The 13,019-nt window shown below is 34.0% G+C and overlaps 1 protein-coding gene across 3 annotated transcripts in view; it reads left to right on the forward strand.

Annotated features, from left to right (window-relative positions):
- The first annotated feature begins 5,204 nt into the window (after positions 1-5,204).
- arhgef12b (Rho guanine nucleotide exchange factor (GEF) 12b) overlaps positions 5,205-13,019 on the forward strand; it is a 145,769-nt gene continuing 137,954 nt past the window's right edge. For all 3 annotated transcript variants that reach the window (XM_056458554.1, XM_056458556.1, XM_056458557.1), the window contains exon 1: positions 5,205-6,594. In XM_056458554.1, coding sequence (XP_056314529.1) covers positions 6,563-6,594 — 32 coding nt within the window. In that variant the 5' untranslated portion in view covers positions 5,205-6,562. The remainder of the gene's footprint in view (positions 6,595-13,019) is intronic.

A 13,019-nucleotide genomic window follows, 5' to 3' on the forward strand; every position in this document is an offset into this window, starting at 1 on the left:
GCCATTCTGTGCATTTGGGTCGAAAATAATTTGCATATGCTTATGTGTATATCTAGAATCTTTGCAATTGAACCGGATTTGTATACCTTTAAAGTCTTTCTACTGTATTTGAATTTAAAACAACATATACATGTAGATAGCACTCAGTTTATCTTTAATAACAATATCTTAATAAGCGTTTCCCAAGTTTTATTCATATATTCATTAAAGGGATGGTCCACTACGATATCATATGTAGCTGTGTGAACATAAACAACATCTCTGAATGTAATACGTTCAAAGTTCAATGCAAAGGGAGACATTGGCTTTTACAAAGTTAGCTTAGCAAAGTGTAACTCAGGCCAGCTAGTAAGCGCTGTGCAGGTAAAACCTCACTCCTCTGACCTCTAAAGGTGCTCTAGCAACAGACGCTAGAGGCCATGGTCTTTAACCTCCTTGGTAGAGCAACCGACTCCCATGCAGAAGGTCACTGGTTCGATACCAGCTCGGAGTGGCTTGGGTGGCGTAGGACCGGCAGGGTCACATTGGTGCCATGACCCGGATGGGAGCGAGGTTTAGGGGGGTGAGTGTAACGGAGGCCAGCTAGTAAGCGCTGTGCAGGTAAAACCTCACTCCTCTGACCTCTAAAGGTGCTCTAGCGACAAACGCTAGAGGCCATGGACTTTAGCCTCCTTGTTAGAGCAACTGACTCCCATGCGGAAGGTCGCTGGTTCGATTCCAGCTCAGAGGGAGTTGGGTGGTGTAGGACTGACGGGGTTACAAAAGCCAACAGCGAATGAAGTTTGGGGACCACAAAAAATACATTCGGGTTAATGAGATCGTTAACGCGCATTCACCTCGCGCAGCGAAGGGCCGTGGCTTGTTCTGTTTCTGTATTTGGGCTTCCAAAGGACATGACACAAAGTGAGAAGTGATAGGGCTAGGCGATTTGGAAAAAATATTTTTTTTCCATATTGAACAATAATGATAAATTTCAATATAAGTTGTTGATACTTCCAGCTTTAAAATGTATTATCCCAACAATGACTGATGCAAAAAAAATTAGACCGTTCATTAATAGGCCATTAAACCCCCCTCTTTCGGTTCAAGTCCACCACCGAATTTAAAAAAAAGCTTCGTGATGGGCGTGGAGCTCCATGACCACATGAGTGGGCATGACCGGCAGAACAGGGGAAAAAGAGGGGAGCAAATAACTGTCAGTTGGCTCACAAAATGAGACATAAATCGTGAGGAGACCCATGATTTTATAGTTCACAAAGTTAAAATGCAAAGAAATAAATAGTAATTTAATGCCCTGCTACATTTGTTATTTGTAATTTTATATACACATAACCACAATTTGTTATATCATTAAACAGATAATCATGTTTATATAAACACTATAAATGAGGAGGACTTCTCTCCTCCTCAATTCTCGGGTCTGAATGTAGACACAGTGAATAGCAGCAGGTATCCTGCCCTGTCTATTCCAACCATTTGCCCTGCCGGTAATCCGGAGGATTTTAAACATAGATTTGTATGACATGACATATGACATATCAAGATTTTAATCATTTCAATTACTTTTTGGTGCATATTAATGTATTCTTCACTTCTGCTGCTTTTCATAAGATCTAAAAAACACAATTTATATAAAATAAATGCAACAAATTAGTTCACTGATTAATCCTTGCACTCTGTCAAAAATCAGTGCTCAAAAACAGTCATAACAGTAAAGTGCATTCAAACATAACAATAAAATGATGTTGTTTTTTTGTGTGTGATATCCTTCTATTACTTTTGTAAGGCATTCTCAAAAATATTTATTTTTTTAACTTTTTGATGACATATTAGGCCATATTCATCAATTCCAATTACTTTTTCCAAAGCATATCAAGATATTAATTGTCATTTTATAAATTTTTATGGCTATATTAAGATATGGATCCATTTTCAAAACATTTCTATAACAAATAGATTTAAATGTCATGAGTTTTTCATGTCATCATGTATTACAATTGTCACACATTGTATTTTCCATTACATATCATTAATTACCACTTCATATTAAGCCCAACAATTAGGTTAGATATCAACTTCCTAACACTTTTTTTTTTACTTTTGCATGACATATCAAGATTTTAAGTTTCACAACTTAGATTTTAATTAATTTAATTCATTTTAATTACTTTTTTTGGTTCATGTTAATATATTATTCACTTCTGTGGATTTCCATTAGATCTAATAAACACAATTTAAATAAAATAAATGCAACAAATAAGTTCTCTGATAAATCCTTGAACCTTGTTATAGAAATCAAAGCAACGTGCTCATAAACGATCATAACGATAAAGTGCATTTTCATGTAACAATAAAATGATGTTATGCTCATTTTACAACACCTTCTTCACAGCAATGTGGTGCATTTCGGATTACACCAGCTTCACACTCTTATCCCACATGGTAATTGGTTTAACAGGTTTCTCGCCACAACTTAAATTCACCACTCACTTCAAGTCTTGTGGATTTTTGGGTGTTTTTTGCTTTCTACTTGACTCATAACTCCATATCCTTAAAGTTGCTGAGTTATCCTTGCTGAATTTAAAATAAGCACCTTTTTTCAAATGGTAGTTCTATCTCTTATCGACAGCAAGGGCTTTAGTTAAAGAACAGATCATAAACAGAAGACGTGGAGGCCCTTGTGATTACTATTGCAAACAGATGCACTCAAACAAAAGAAGAAATGTTACAGAAATTATATGAAGATGAGTAAAACAATATAGCTTATTTGTGCTGGGTTCAGTTTTAGAGAACAACTTGAAAAATATTTTGACAAAATATATTCCTTGGCTTAAAACTTGTTATTTCTTTATAATTTCACAAATGCTTGTTTTTTATTTATTTATTTACTTATTTATTTATTTATTTATATGGATTTATTGTAGCTAATGTTATTTGCTGCATTAGGCAAACAAACAAACAAAAAACCCACCAAAATCCATGTATACATGCTTTGTTTTGTTTAGATGTTTTATTCTGTTTTTGTTTATTTATTTATTAATTAATTAATTAATTAATTTATTTATTTATTTATATCGATTTATTGTAGCTAATTTTATTTGTTGCATCAGGCAAACAAACAAACAACCAACCAAAAAAAAAACACACCAATATCCATGTATACATGTTTTGTTTTGTTTTGTTTAGATGTTTTATTTATTTATTTACTTATTTTACTTACACGGTTTTATTGTATCTAATTTTATGGGCAAACAAACAAACAAACATACAAAAACCACCAATATCCATGTATACATGTTTTGTTTTGATGTTTGATTTTATTTATTTATTTTTATTTATTTACCTGGTTTGATTGTAGCTAATTTTATTTGTTGCATCAGACAAACAAACAAACAAACAAACAAACAACAACAACAAAAATTGGCAAAAATCCATTTATACATGTATTATTTATTTATTTATTATTTATTTGCATGGTTTTATTGTAGCTAATTTTATTTGTTGCATCAGGCAAACAAATCAAAATCCAGGTATGCATGTTTTGTTTAGATGTTTTATTTTGTTTCATCTATTTTTTTTTAATGTATTTATTTACATGGTTTCATTGTGGCTAATGTTATATTTTGCATTAGGCAAGCAAACAAACAACCAACAACAACAACAACAACAACAAAAAACAACAAAATATCCATTTATACGTTTTATTTATTTATTTATTTTTCACATGATTTTATTGTAGCTAATTTTATTTGTTGCATCAGGCAAATAAACACACAACCAAAAAAAAAAAAAAACCCAACAACAACAACAACCCATCAATATCCATGTTTACATGTTTTGTTTTGTTTAGATGTTTTTTTTTCATTTATTTTTTTATTTATTTTTGTTTATTTTAATGTATTTATTTACATGGTTTTATTGTAGTTAATTTTTTGTTGTTGCATCAGGCAAACAAACAGACAAACATCAACTAAAAAACACCAATATCCATGTATACATGTACATGTTTTGATGTTTTATTTGTTTATTTATTTATTTATTTATTTATTTTCATCGCTTTATTGTAGCTAATGTTATTTGTTGCATCAGGCAAACAAACAAACAACAACTAAAACAATGCATGCTTTGTTTTGTTTAGATGTTTTGTTTTGATGTTTTAGTTTGTTTTATTTATGATTATTTTTTTTATTATTTATATCGCTTTATTGTAGCTAATTTTATTTGCTGCATCAGGCAAACAAACAAAAGAAAAATGCCAATTTATATGTATATATGTACATGTTTTATGTTGTTTCATTTATCAATTTATTTACATGGTTTTATTGTAGCTAATTTTATTTGTTGCATCAGGCAAACAAACAAACAAACAACAACAACAACAACAACAACAAAAAGCCGCCAATATCCATGTATACATGTTTTGTTTATATGTTTTATTTTTTATTTTTTATAATTTTTAATTAATTTATTTACATATTATTGACATGTTAATTTACACACCAGGCAAACAAACAACAACAAAAAGAGCCACTATCGATGTATACATGTTTTGTTTTGCTTTTAGATGTTTAATTCTGTTTCATTTGTATATTTATTTTTAAATGTATTTATTTACAAGGTTTTATTATAGCTAATTTTATTTGTTGCATCAGGCAAAAGACAAACAAACAAACAAACAAAAAAACGCCAATACATGTTCACACATAATTTGAATTACAGGAGTTATTGATAAATATTGGGATCACAACCAATAAGAAATACAATTTCCATTTGCTATTTTGGAAATTTTTGAACAAGAAACTTTTGAACCACCAATAAACCGCTAGGTGGCGCAAAAGATTCAAATATGCCCTTTCAATAAATCACAGGTCTATATTAGTATCTTCCAAAATTGCTTAATTTTTCAAGTTTATTTTTGTTTGATCTGATCATAAAGAGATACTGTGTGATACAAATGAAAATATACGTTTAAAACAATTTACAATTGTTAATTCATATTTATTATTTTAACTACTGAGTTTTATCAGAATACATCAAAAGCAAAATTACTTTATTTTCTTTTTGTAGATCCTAGATTAAAAATTTGACTGAATTAAGGGGGTGAATAATGTTCTTAATGTGGTCACTGACAGTAGGTTACTCTACAACATAGGGAGGCGATATTGCTGTGTGCGGAAGGATACGCCAAAATGTGGTGAAGCGCCGCGGCGTAGGAATCCGGGATGTGATTTTACCGAAAGTCAGGAATTATCTGGATTTTTGTGATTTTTTTTTCTTAATCGTTTTTAATCTTCGCACAGCGCGAAACTGACACTTAAGACAACACATATGTGTGTGCTTTCTGTATCTGCGTTTGTATAGAGACGGAATCCTTGTTGTGCACTTTTTGGTGGAAAAAGAACGGCTAAAAACTACTGAATTTCGGAAAACATGGAGACAAGAAGGGAAGGACCCGACTAGAGCAAAGTTTCCAAACAAATTATTCCACGAAAAGAGGGATTCCGTGCGCGAGAGGAAAATATGTGTGGCGCATCCGTCAACTTTGGATTGTATTTCACTGCCGCTTTGATACGACGCTGTTTTGAGCAGAATTCCTGAAATTGGGAACTACACCGCTGCTCCTAGCTCAAACAGCCAACGATCTGTAAAGTTTTCTCCCTGTGTTATAGCGGAAAATGTGGGAATTCTGGGAGTTGGACTAGGTTGTGGACAGAAATTACGATGATATGTTGAACACTGTGGATGCTTTAATCCACCCGTTGAACGAATTTTCCCCACATTTCCTCACATTGGAGTGGTCAGGATACATTCTTCTGGAGGAAAAAGTCTTTTCAGCGTGTTGGGGGCCTAAAAAGATGTATCTTTAGTTCACAGACTTACCAGTTCATCATTTATTTGCAAATTGACGTTTTTTGCAGTACGAAATATTCCGTGTATGGGATTAGGTTCAGTTGAGGAATGTCGAGTTGGACGTATTTCAGTGAGGGAAATGATAGAAAGCCGTCGAGACGTACAAAGTAGCATTTGAGACTGTAAAATGAGCGAAGAGCTTTTGGACTGAAGCGAAATGCAGCCGGGCGGTCTCGTTCCTTCCTAAGGCATCAAATTAACTAAATATTGCTTTTCTGGCTTGACTTCCAGCGCTGGTTTGGGATTGAAAGGGGGTGACTGTGTCCAGACATAGGCGAGGGAAGCCTGTCGGTCTGTGTGGTGGCATTCTGGCTGGGAAAATGATGAAGCGTCTCAAACAGGCAGAAAGAGTTGTTCTCCATTGATCATCTGTGTTTGCGTTTCGCATCGATTTTCTTTCGCTAGCTCTTGTGTTGTGTACGGTCAAATGACCCAGACTACTGAAACCAACCCAGACAAAACGTGGAAATATAAAACATAAGCTTCTTTGCTTTCATCCAAGAGGAAACATTCCCATACACATCAAGACGGAACTGTCAAAATCCACCCAATTGTTTTTTGTTTATTATTTTTCTTTCAAACACAAATGTGTTTTACCATGGTAAAATGCTAATTGGATAAGAGCTGAAGAAAATCAAGAAAGGAAAGCCCAATGAGCGGCACACAGTCCACGCTTGCTGAGAGGTAAATGATGACAAAATATTCACATTGTTTATGATTATGACAGTGGCTTGTGTATGACAGTGCTTATGCATATCCAAACACTGTGTAGTTGAGACGAATCAGACAGATACAAAAATAATTTACTGGCAAAAACATATTGAACATATCATAGTTATTTCAGAACTATCTGAGCATTCAAGATAAACATTTACATACGAAAAAAGTTGTCATTTGTATCATTAGATATATCAAAATATGATGGTATCATCACGTGATCCTGTAAACGTGTAGTACAGAGGGTTGGTGTTGTTACCCTAACGTTTTTGAGAAATCATTTTGGTTACCATGGTTTTCATTGATATAAACTGGAGTACCATGTAAATGAGAAATTCAATGCAAATGTCAACCATGAAAATAATTAAGTTTTCACCAAAATAGAGACACCATTTTTACATTTTTGTGTAAGCAAGTATTTTACAGTACTTTAAAAATGGTCAAAAATCTCTGTCAGTGTTCTCAACTGTTATATTTGATTTACCAAAGTCACACAAGTGCCTATTTCACATCTGTCACATCCATAACAGAAAAGCATCACATCCACAATAAAGCTTTTCCCTCATAAATGCCAAAAGCAAAATCAACAATTTTTGTTCTATAGTGAGCCAACTCTTATCCTTTTGATTAGCATTATTTCTTTTGGTTTGTGCAGTTTAATTCACAGAATTTCTACAAAGTATATTGCATACTGTAAACTTGCATACTTTTTTGGTCGCATCCATAACGCATGTTTATTTTCCTCATTTAAAGTATAAAAAATGCTTACAGATTGATATTTTTCTGATCCCATAACTCTGTGGTTAGTTGTTTTGGAAAATATAAATAGTTGCTTTAATATAATGGTAACGTATACTTTCTATGTGAATTCATGTTTTGAGTTTTGACTGAAAATATCACATCCATAATGCTGGAATGGCTCAAATACATTTATATGAAACCAGATAAAACCCATACAGTTTAGGATTGATTTTAAATAAGTCTAATTTACACCACAGGTAGCACAGAAACACTTCTAAAGTGGCATTAAATTGGCTTTGCATCATTTTATTGCTCTTTAGGTGTGGCAGATTGGTATTTTATATTAAAATCAGTGCTCAGCATATATAAGTACACCCCTCACAAATCTATGTTTTAAATACATGTTTTTAATAGTAAGCTGTACAATATTATATTTGTGCATAAACATTAGATTAGTCAGTACTGAAGCCAAATCTGGAACTTATCTAACAAAATAACTTACGATAACGGTCCAAAAACTACAGCCAAATTTATATGTTATAGAATAATATTAAATACAAATTTAAAAAAGGAAAAGTCAAGAGAAGCAGTAAAATTTAGTTGAAAATACAGGTTGTAATTTATTTTTGCAATATTTTGCTTGAATTTAATTGTATAAATTTCTAAATATGTTTGGTGACTGAAATATTATTTTAATAAATATATCTGTTTCATAAATCTGTTTTGTTTAAACGCACCAAAATACATTGCCTGTATTTACTGAGAAATGGATAAAATATTCATTTTTAAAATGGGCTGTACTCAGTTATGCTGAGCTTTGTACTTTGATAGTCAATATAGTGTGACTTTACACTAAAATATTAAAGCAGGCACAAAGCAGTCTTAAATGTGTTCAAAAAGACACCTTTAGTCACATATTGAAATGGTTCTGAGCATCTCCATTCAAATCCCAAAAGTTGAAAGAGAATATGTTTTGGATGAGCGTAATCTCAGTCCATCTTTTTCACAAGTCTGATGATCCAGTTTTGTCGGTCAAGACTTGTGTGTGTTAGACGTGCAGTCAAACCTGTTTCTCGCAAATGTCAAGTTGACAAGACGACTGATAGGTGACCTTTTGACCTTGCTACATGAACTTCACTGACATTGAATGTATAATGTCAATATTATTTTTCTTAACAAACAAACCTTTTATAACCAGTCACTTTGCGTGACAGTGTATGGTTTATGTGTTGGTTTGTTTGTTTGTTTGTTTGTTTGTTTGTTGTTTTGGCAATGCATTAGTCATTCAGAAGCTGGAGGACTGAGAGATGTGTGGTGATTGCACACACCTGTGTAAGGATGCACTTTAAATATGTGGTCAGTGTGTCAGTCTAGGTATCTCGCTGTGTTCTCCTAATGCTGCTCTTGATAGTGCAGCTGGCACCAGTATGAGATGCTTGTTGTGGTTTTCCACCTTTTCAGTTGTTACCTGTATTACTTGACTAGTCACATGCATTTCAAAGAGCGAAACAGAAGCATGCTGGTAAGGTAATGTGTTGTCATATTGTCTGTAGGCATGGGACGATAACCGTGTTCAGGGTATACCACGGTTTGGAAAAATCAAGGTTTTAAAACTATCAAAATTTTCTGTAATACCGTTCCTAAGGTATGAGTAAGATTTTTTTATTTACATTTTTTTTGTTTGTTTTTAGGACAACAGTATCTTCAGCAGAAAAGATATCCAAAAATGCTGTTTTAAATTGTAAAAAAAATCTGTGTTTTTGAAACAAAGACGGCAGAAGTCAATAATTTAGTTGAATTATTTAGCCTGACATGTTTACTGTTCTAAAATATTATAAATGTTTCCCAAATTAAAATATAATATGTCCAAAGCGGAAAGGTTTTGTTTTTTTACCCAGACATTTAAAAAGAATATATTTTAGAGCAGTAATCTTGATACCGTGAAACCAAGGTTATCATACCATCAGAATCTTATACCGGCCCATGCCTAATTGTCTGTGTGCTTAGATGTGCATGTTGTGTGAGATGTCTGTTTTGACACCCTCCTCTTTTGCAAATAAGTGGTTGAAGCTCTTTCAATTCATGTTCATCAGGGCCTGAACAGAGTATTTCAAGGTGATGTTGAGTTATAGTAAACAGGAGAACCATGTTGTCTCTTTAGGAGTTAAATGGGTTGTTTACAAAAACTGACAGTTCAGTCAAAAGAGAAATTTCAAAGAATGTTGGTAACATAAATAATTTTATAAGAAAAATATACGTTGCAAGTCAACAGTTACCAATGTTTTATTTTGTGTTCAACAGAAAATAAACTCCTAAAGGTTTGGAGCCACTTCAGTGTAAAGAAATGGTTAGTTGATTTTCTGTTTTGGGTGAACTGTCTCTTTAAGAACAGGCTACCTTTTTCAGGTAAACATCACAATCTACCATCAGATGGATCATATTTGTTTGTGATTAAGTTGTGAAGTTGTATTTTTTTGTGAAATTTTTATGTTTTCTGTAATACTGACAACAGTATCTTCAGCAGAAAAGATATCCAAAGATGCTGTTTTAAATTGTAAAGAAATCTGTGTTTTTGAAACAAATGACAGCAGAAGTCAGTGATTTATTTGAACTATATAGCCTGACATGTTTACTGCACTGAAATATTCTAAATCTTTTAAGAAATAGAATATATTGTTTTCAAAGGGGAAACTTTTTTTAGTTTTTTTTCCCAGACATTTAAAAATAATATATTTTAGAGCAGTGAGCACCATAGTGTGATACCGAGAAATTTTTATATAAGGTTATCATACCGTCAGAATCTTATACCAGCCAATGCCTACAGACATTACTAACTATACCGCCTGCATGAGCGCTAGTAAACAATGCTGTCTTGTTCATGGAAACCCCAACCCTAAACCCAACATCACAGTAACCTGTTTTTTTTTTAACATCTACACCAACCCCAACCCTAAACCCAGCATCACAGTAACCTGTTTTGTTTTATTAACATCTATGCCAATCACAACCCTTAACCCAGCATCACAGTAACCTGTTGTGTTTTATTAACGTCTACTATACCAATCCAGCTCTAAACCCAACCTACTTGTTGCGTAACTCCTTCCCACTTGAAGGTCTCCGGCCTGCAGTGATACCTAGTTTACTAAACTGGCTTGCAAACTTGTGCAAGATCTACTGACGAAGGACACGTCTCACCAATAACTTTTCAAAATGCCTAACACCGTGGATAAACCAGTTGCAAACAAGCAGACCTGATGATAATATGGTGCAAAGTACCAACAACTCAGGTGCAAACTGTGTTAAGACATGTTTTTGGGTGTTAAATGATAGCGCAAAACAACAACAAAGAAATTGAACTGAATCTGGAATATATGAAATATACTGATCCTGAAAGCCCCCCATGAGACCCAGGTATTGTACATACCTGTTCCAAAAGAGGGTTTGGATGGCACAAGTTGTGGTGACTTTTGCACCATTTCAGATCATGTGATGCTGAATGTCATGTATTCTTTATGTATCTCAATAATAAATACATTGACTAAACCAAATTGATGCGCTGACATTATGATTAGAGATTTTTATTTACTGGTAGACTGGTTTCCTCTACTATACGCCTGGTGTTTTGCCAGTGAGTTTTGGCAGTGAAGGTGTGTTGGCATATTTAAGAAGAATTGTTCTCCTGGCCTCTATCGTATTAAAGTTTCTCCAGGCTGTTTTCTGAAGATGTCTTACTAAAGCAAAGCTTCGCTCACCTCTCATTGTTTGTCTGAATAACTGTCTGTCTGGCTGTAGCTAGTGAGTCAGAAGCCTTTTGCTTGTGTATGCCACCACTTTAATCTCTAGGCTTCACATGAGCTTTTTATGTTTTTGAATATAGTGCAGATGCGATAAGGAAACTCAAGTTGGATTTCATAGTAATGCTGCCACTGTTACTTAAACCTACTCCGTTGATGACTTCACATGGGGCTGTTTTGAGTTAAAAAAAAACTGAAAAACTAATCTAATTTAATAATCTTTCATAATTATCTAGAACAAAATGGTATAAGAATTTGTCATGACTTTTGATTTGTCTTGCATGTTCTTTGTGCATTGATGTAGATCTGGGCGATAAAATCGGTATCGGTATTTATTGATCAAACACCATTGTCAATTAGGGCTGGGTGATATGGCAAAAATGCTTGATTAATTATTTTCCATATTGAAAAATAACAATATATCAGTTGTTAATGTTTCAAAGGGTATCCCAACAATAACTGAAGCCACAAAAATTAGAGGGTCCATTAAAAAACATAACCTATTTTCCGAGGGTGATAATATTTGGTGGGCGAAAATTCGGTGCGTCTTTAATATCAGCACTCTTTTAGATTCCTATTGTTGCACATTTCTGCTGTGTGATTGGCTCTTAGATCAATATAGAGGAAAAAAGTTCAAAGCTTATCATTGTTATTGACATAAATTTTATTGTGATTCGACATAATATTGTTTATCGGCACAGCCCCATCGTCAATATTGACAAAAAAAGATTCGGTATGAACTTTCAGTATGAAGTTTCAGTATGAAGCACTATAGTTCTATTAAAATGTGGCTGTTTAGCATGCGCCTTGGAAGCAATGCCAAAAAGCTTAGGGTGTAAGTTTGTAATTTTCAAATGGATGCTTGCGACTTGCAGACGGGCATAGGAGAGCGACGTGCACGTGTTGTGCTAATGGCGCGCACGTGATGCACATACATTTTCCAGGCGCTCCTAGTTGAAGATATCTCAACTTTTCCAAATGCTGTGAGGACACCATCATTCATGCAAGTAGAACTAGCCAGATCTGCTTCCCACTTTGTATGGAATAGACACATTTCAGTAATAACGGCAGACTAATTACCTCAAACACAGTGCACCTATTGACTATTACAGCTATTTGCCTTAGTAATGTTGGTAAATTAAAACAAAGTGGTTAAAAAATCTTAATATTCCTAAATGGATTGTTAAAAAATAATCAATTTTGACATTATTGATACCGAATGATATGAAACATGATATCAAGATAATTTTTTATGCAATATCACTAAGGTCTACATTGATGTCTTCCTTATACTTCCTATGAAGAAGACAGCTTTTTTTTTTTTTAAGGCTTTGGCCACAACCAATGGTGTGTGAAATTGGGCTAGCATAGCAAGAAGCTTAGTATGATACGCTTGTTTGGTGGGAGCAGCAATTTTATTGCTTGTGAAATTCAGATGTTTATGGCTTCTTTGTTTAGATCTTAGATACAGGCTTTCCTCACAGATACCATTTTCGGTTTAGAGTCAAAATTTTACTTGCAGACGGCACGGAGGCTCAGTGGTTAACGCTGTCGCCTCACAGCAAGAAGGTCGCTGGTTCAAGTCCCGCCTGGGCCAGTTGGCATTTCTGTGTGGAGTTTGCAAACAAAGACAGACTCTCATGTTCGTGTGGGTTTGCTCCGGGTTTCCCACACAGTCCAAAGACATGCTCTATAGGTGAATTGAATTAACAAAATTGGCCATAGTGTACAAGTGTGTGTGAATGAGAGAGTGTATGGGTGTTTCGTAGTACTTAGTTAATAAGCTGGAATAGCTGGCAGTTCATTCCGCTATGGAGACCTCTGATAAATAAGGGACTAAGCTGAAGGAAAATTATA

Source organism: Danio aesculapii, chromosome 5 (genome assembly GCF_903798145.1).
Source record: "Danio aesculapii chromosome 5, fDanAes4.1, whole genome shotgun sequence".
Lineage (NCBI taxonomy): Eukaryota > Metazoa > Chordata > Actinopteri > Cypriniformes > Danionidae > Danio > Danio aesculapii.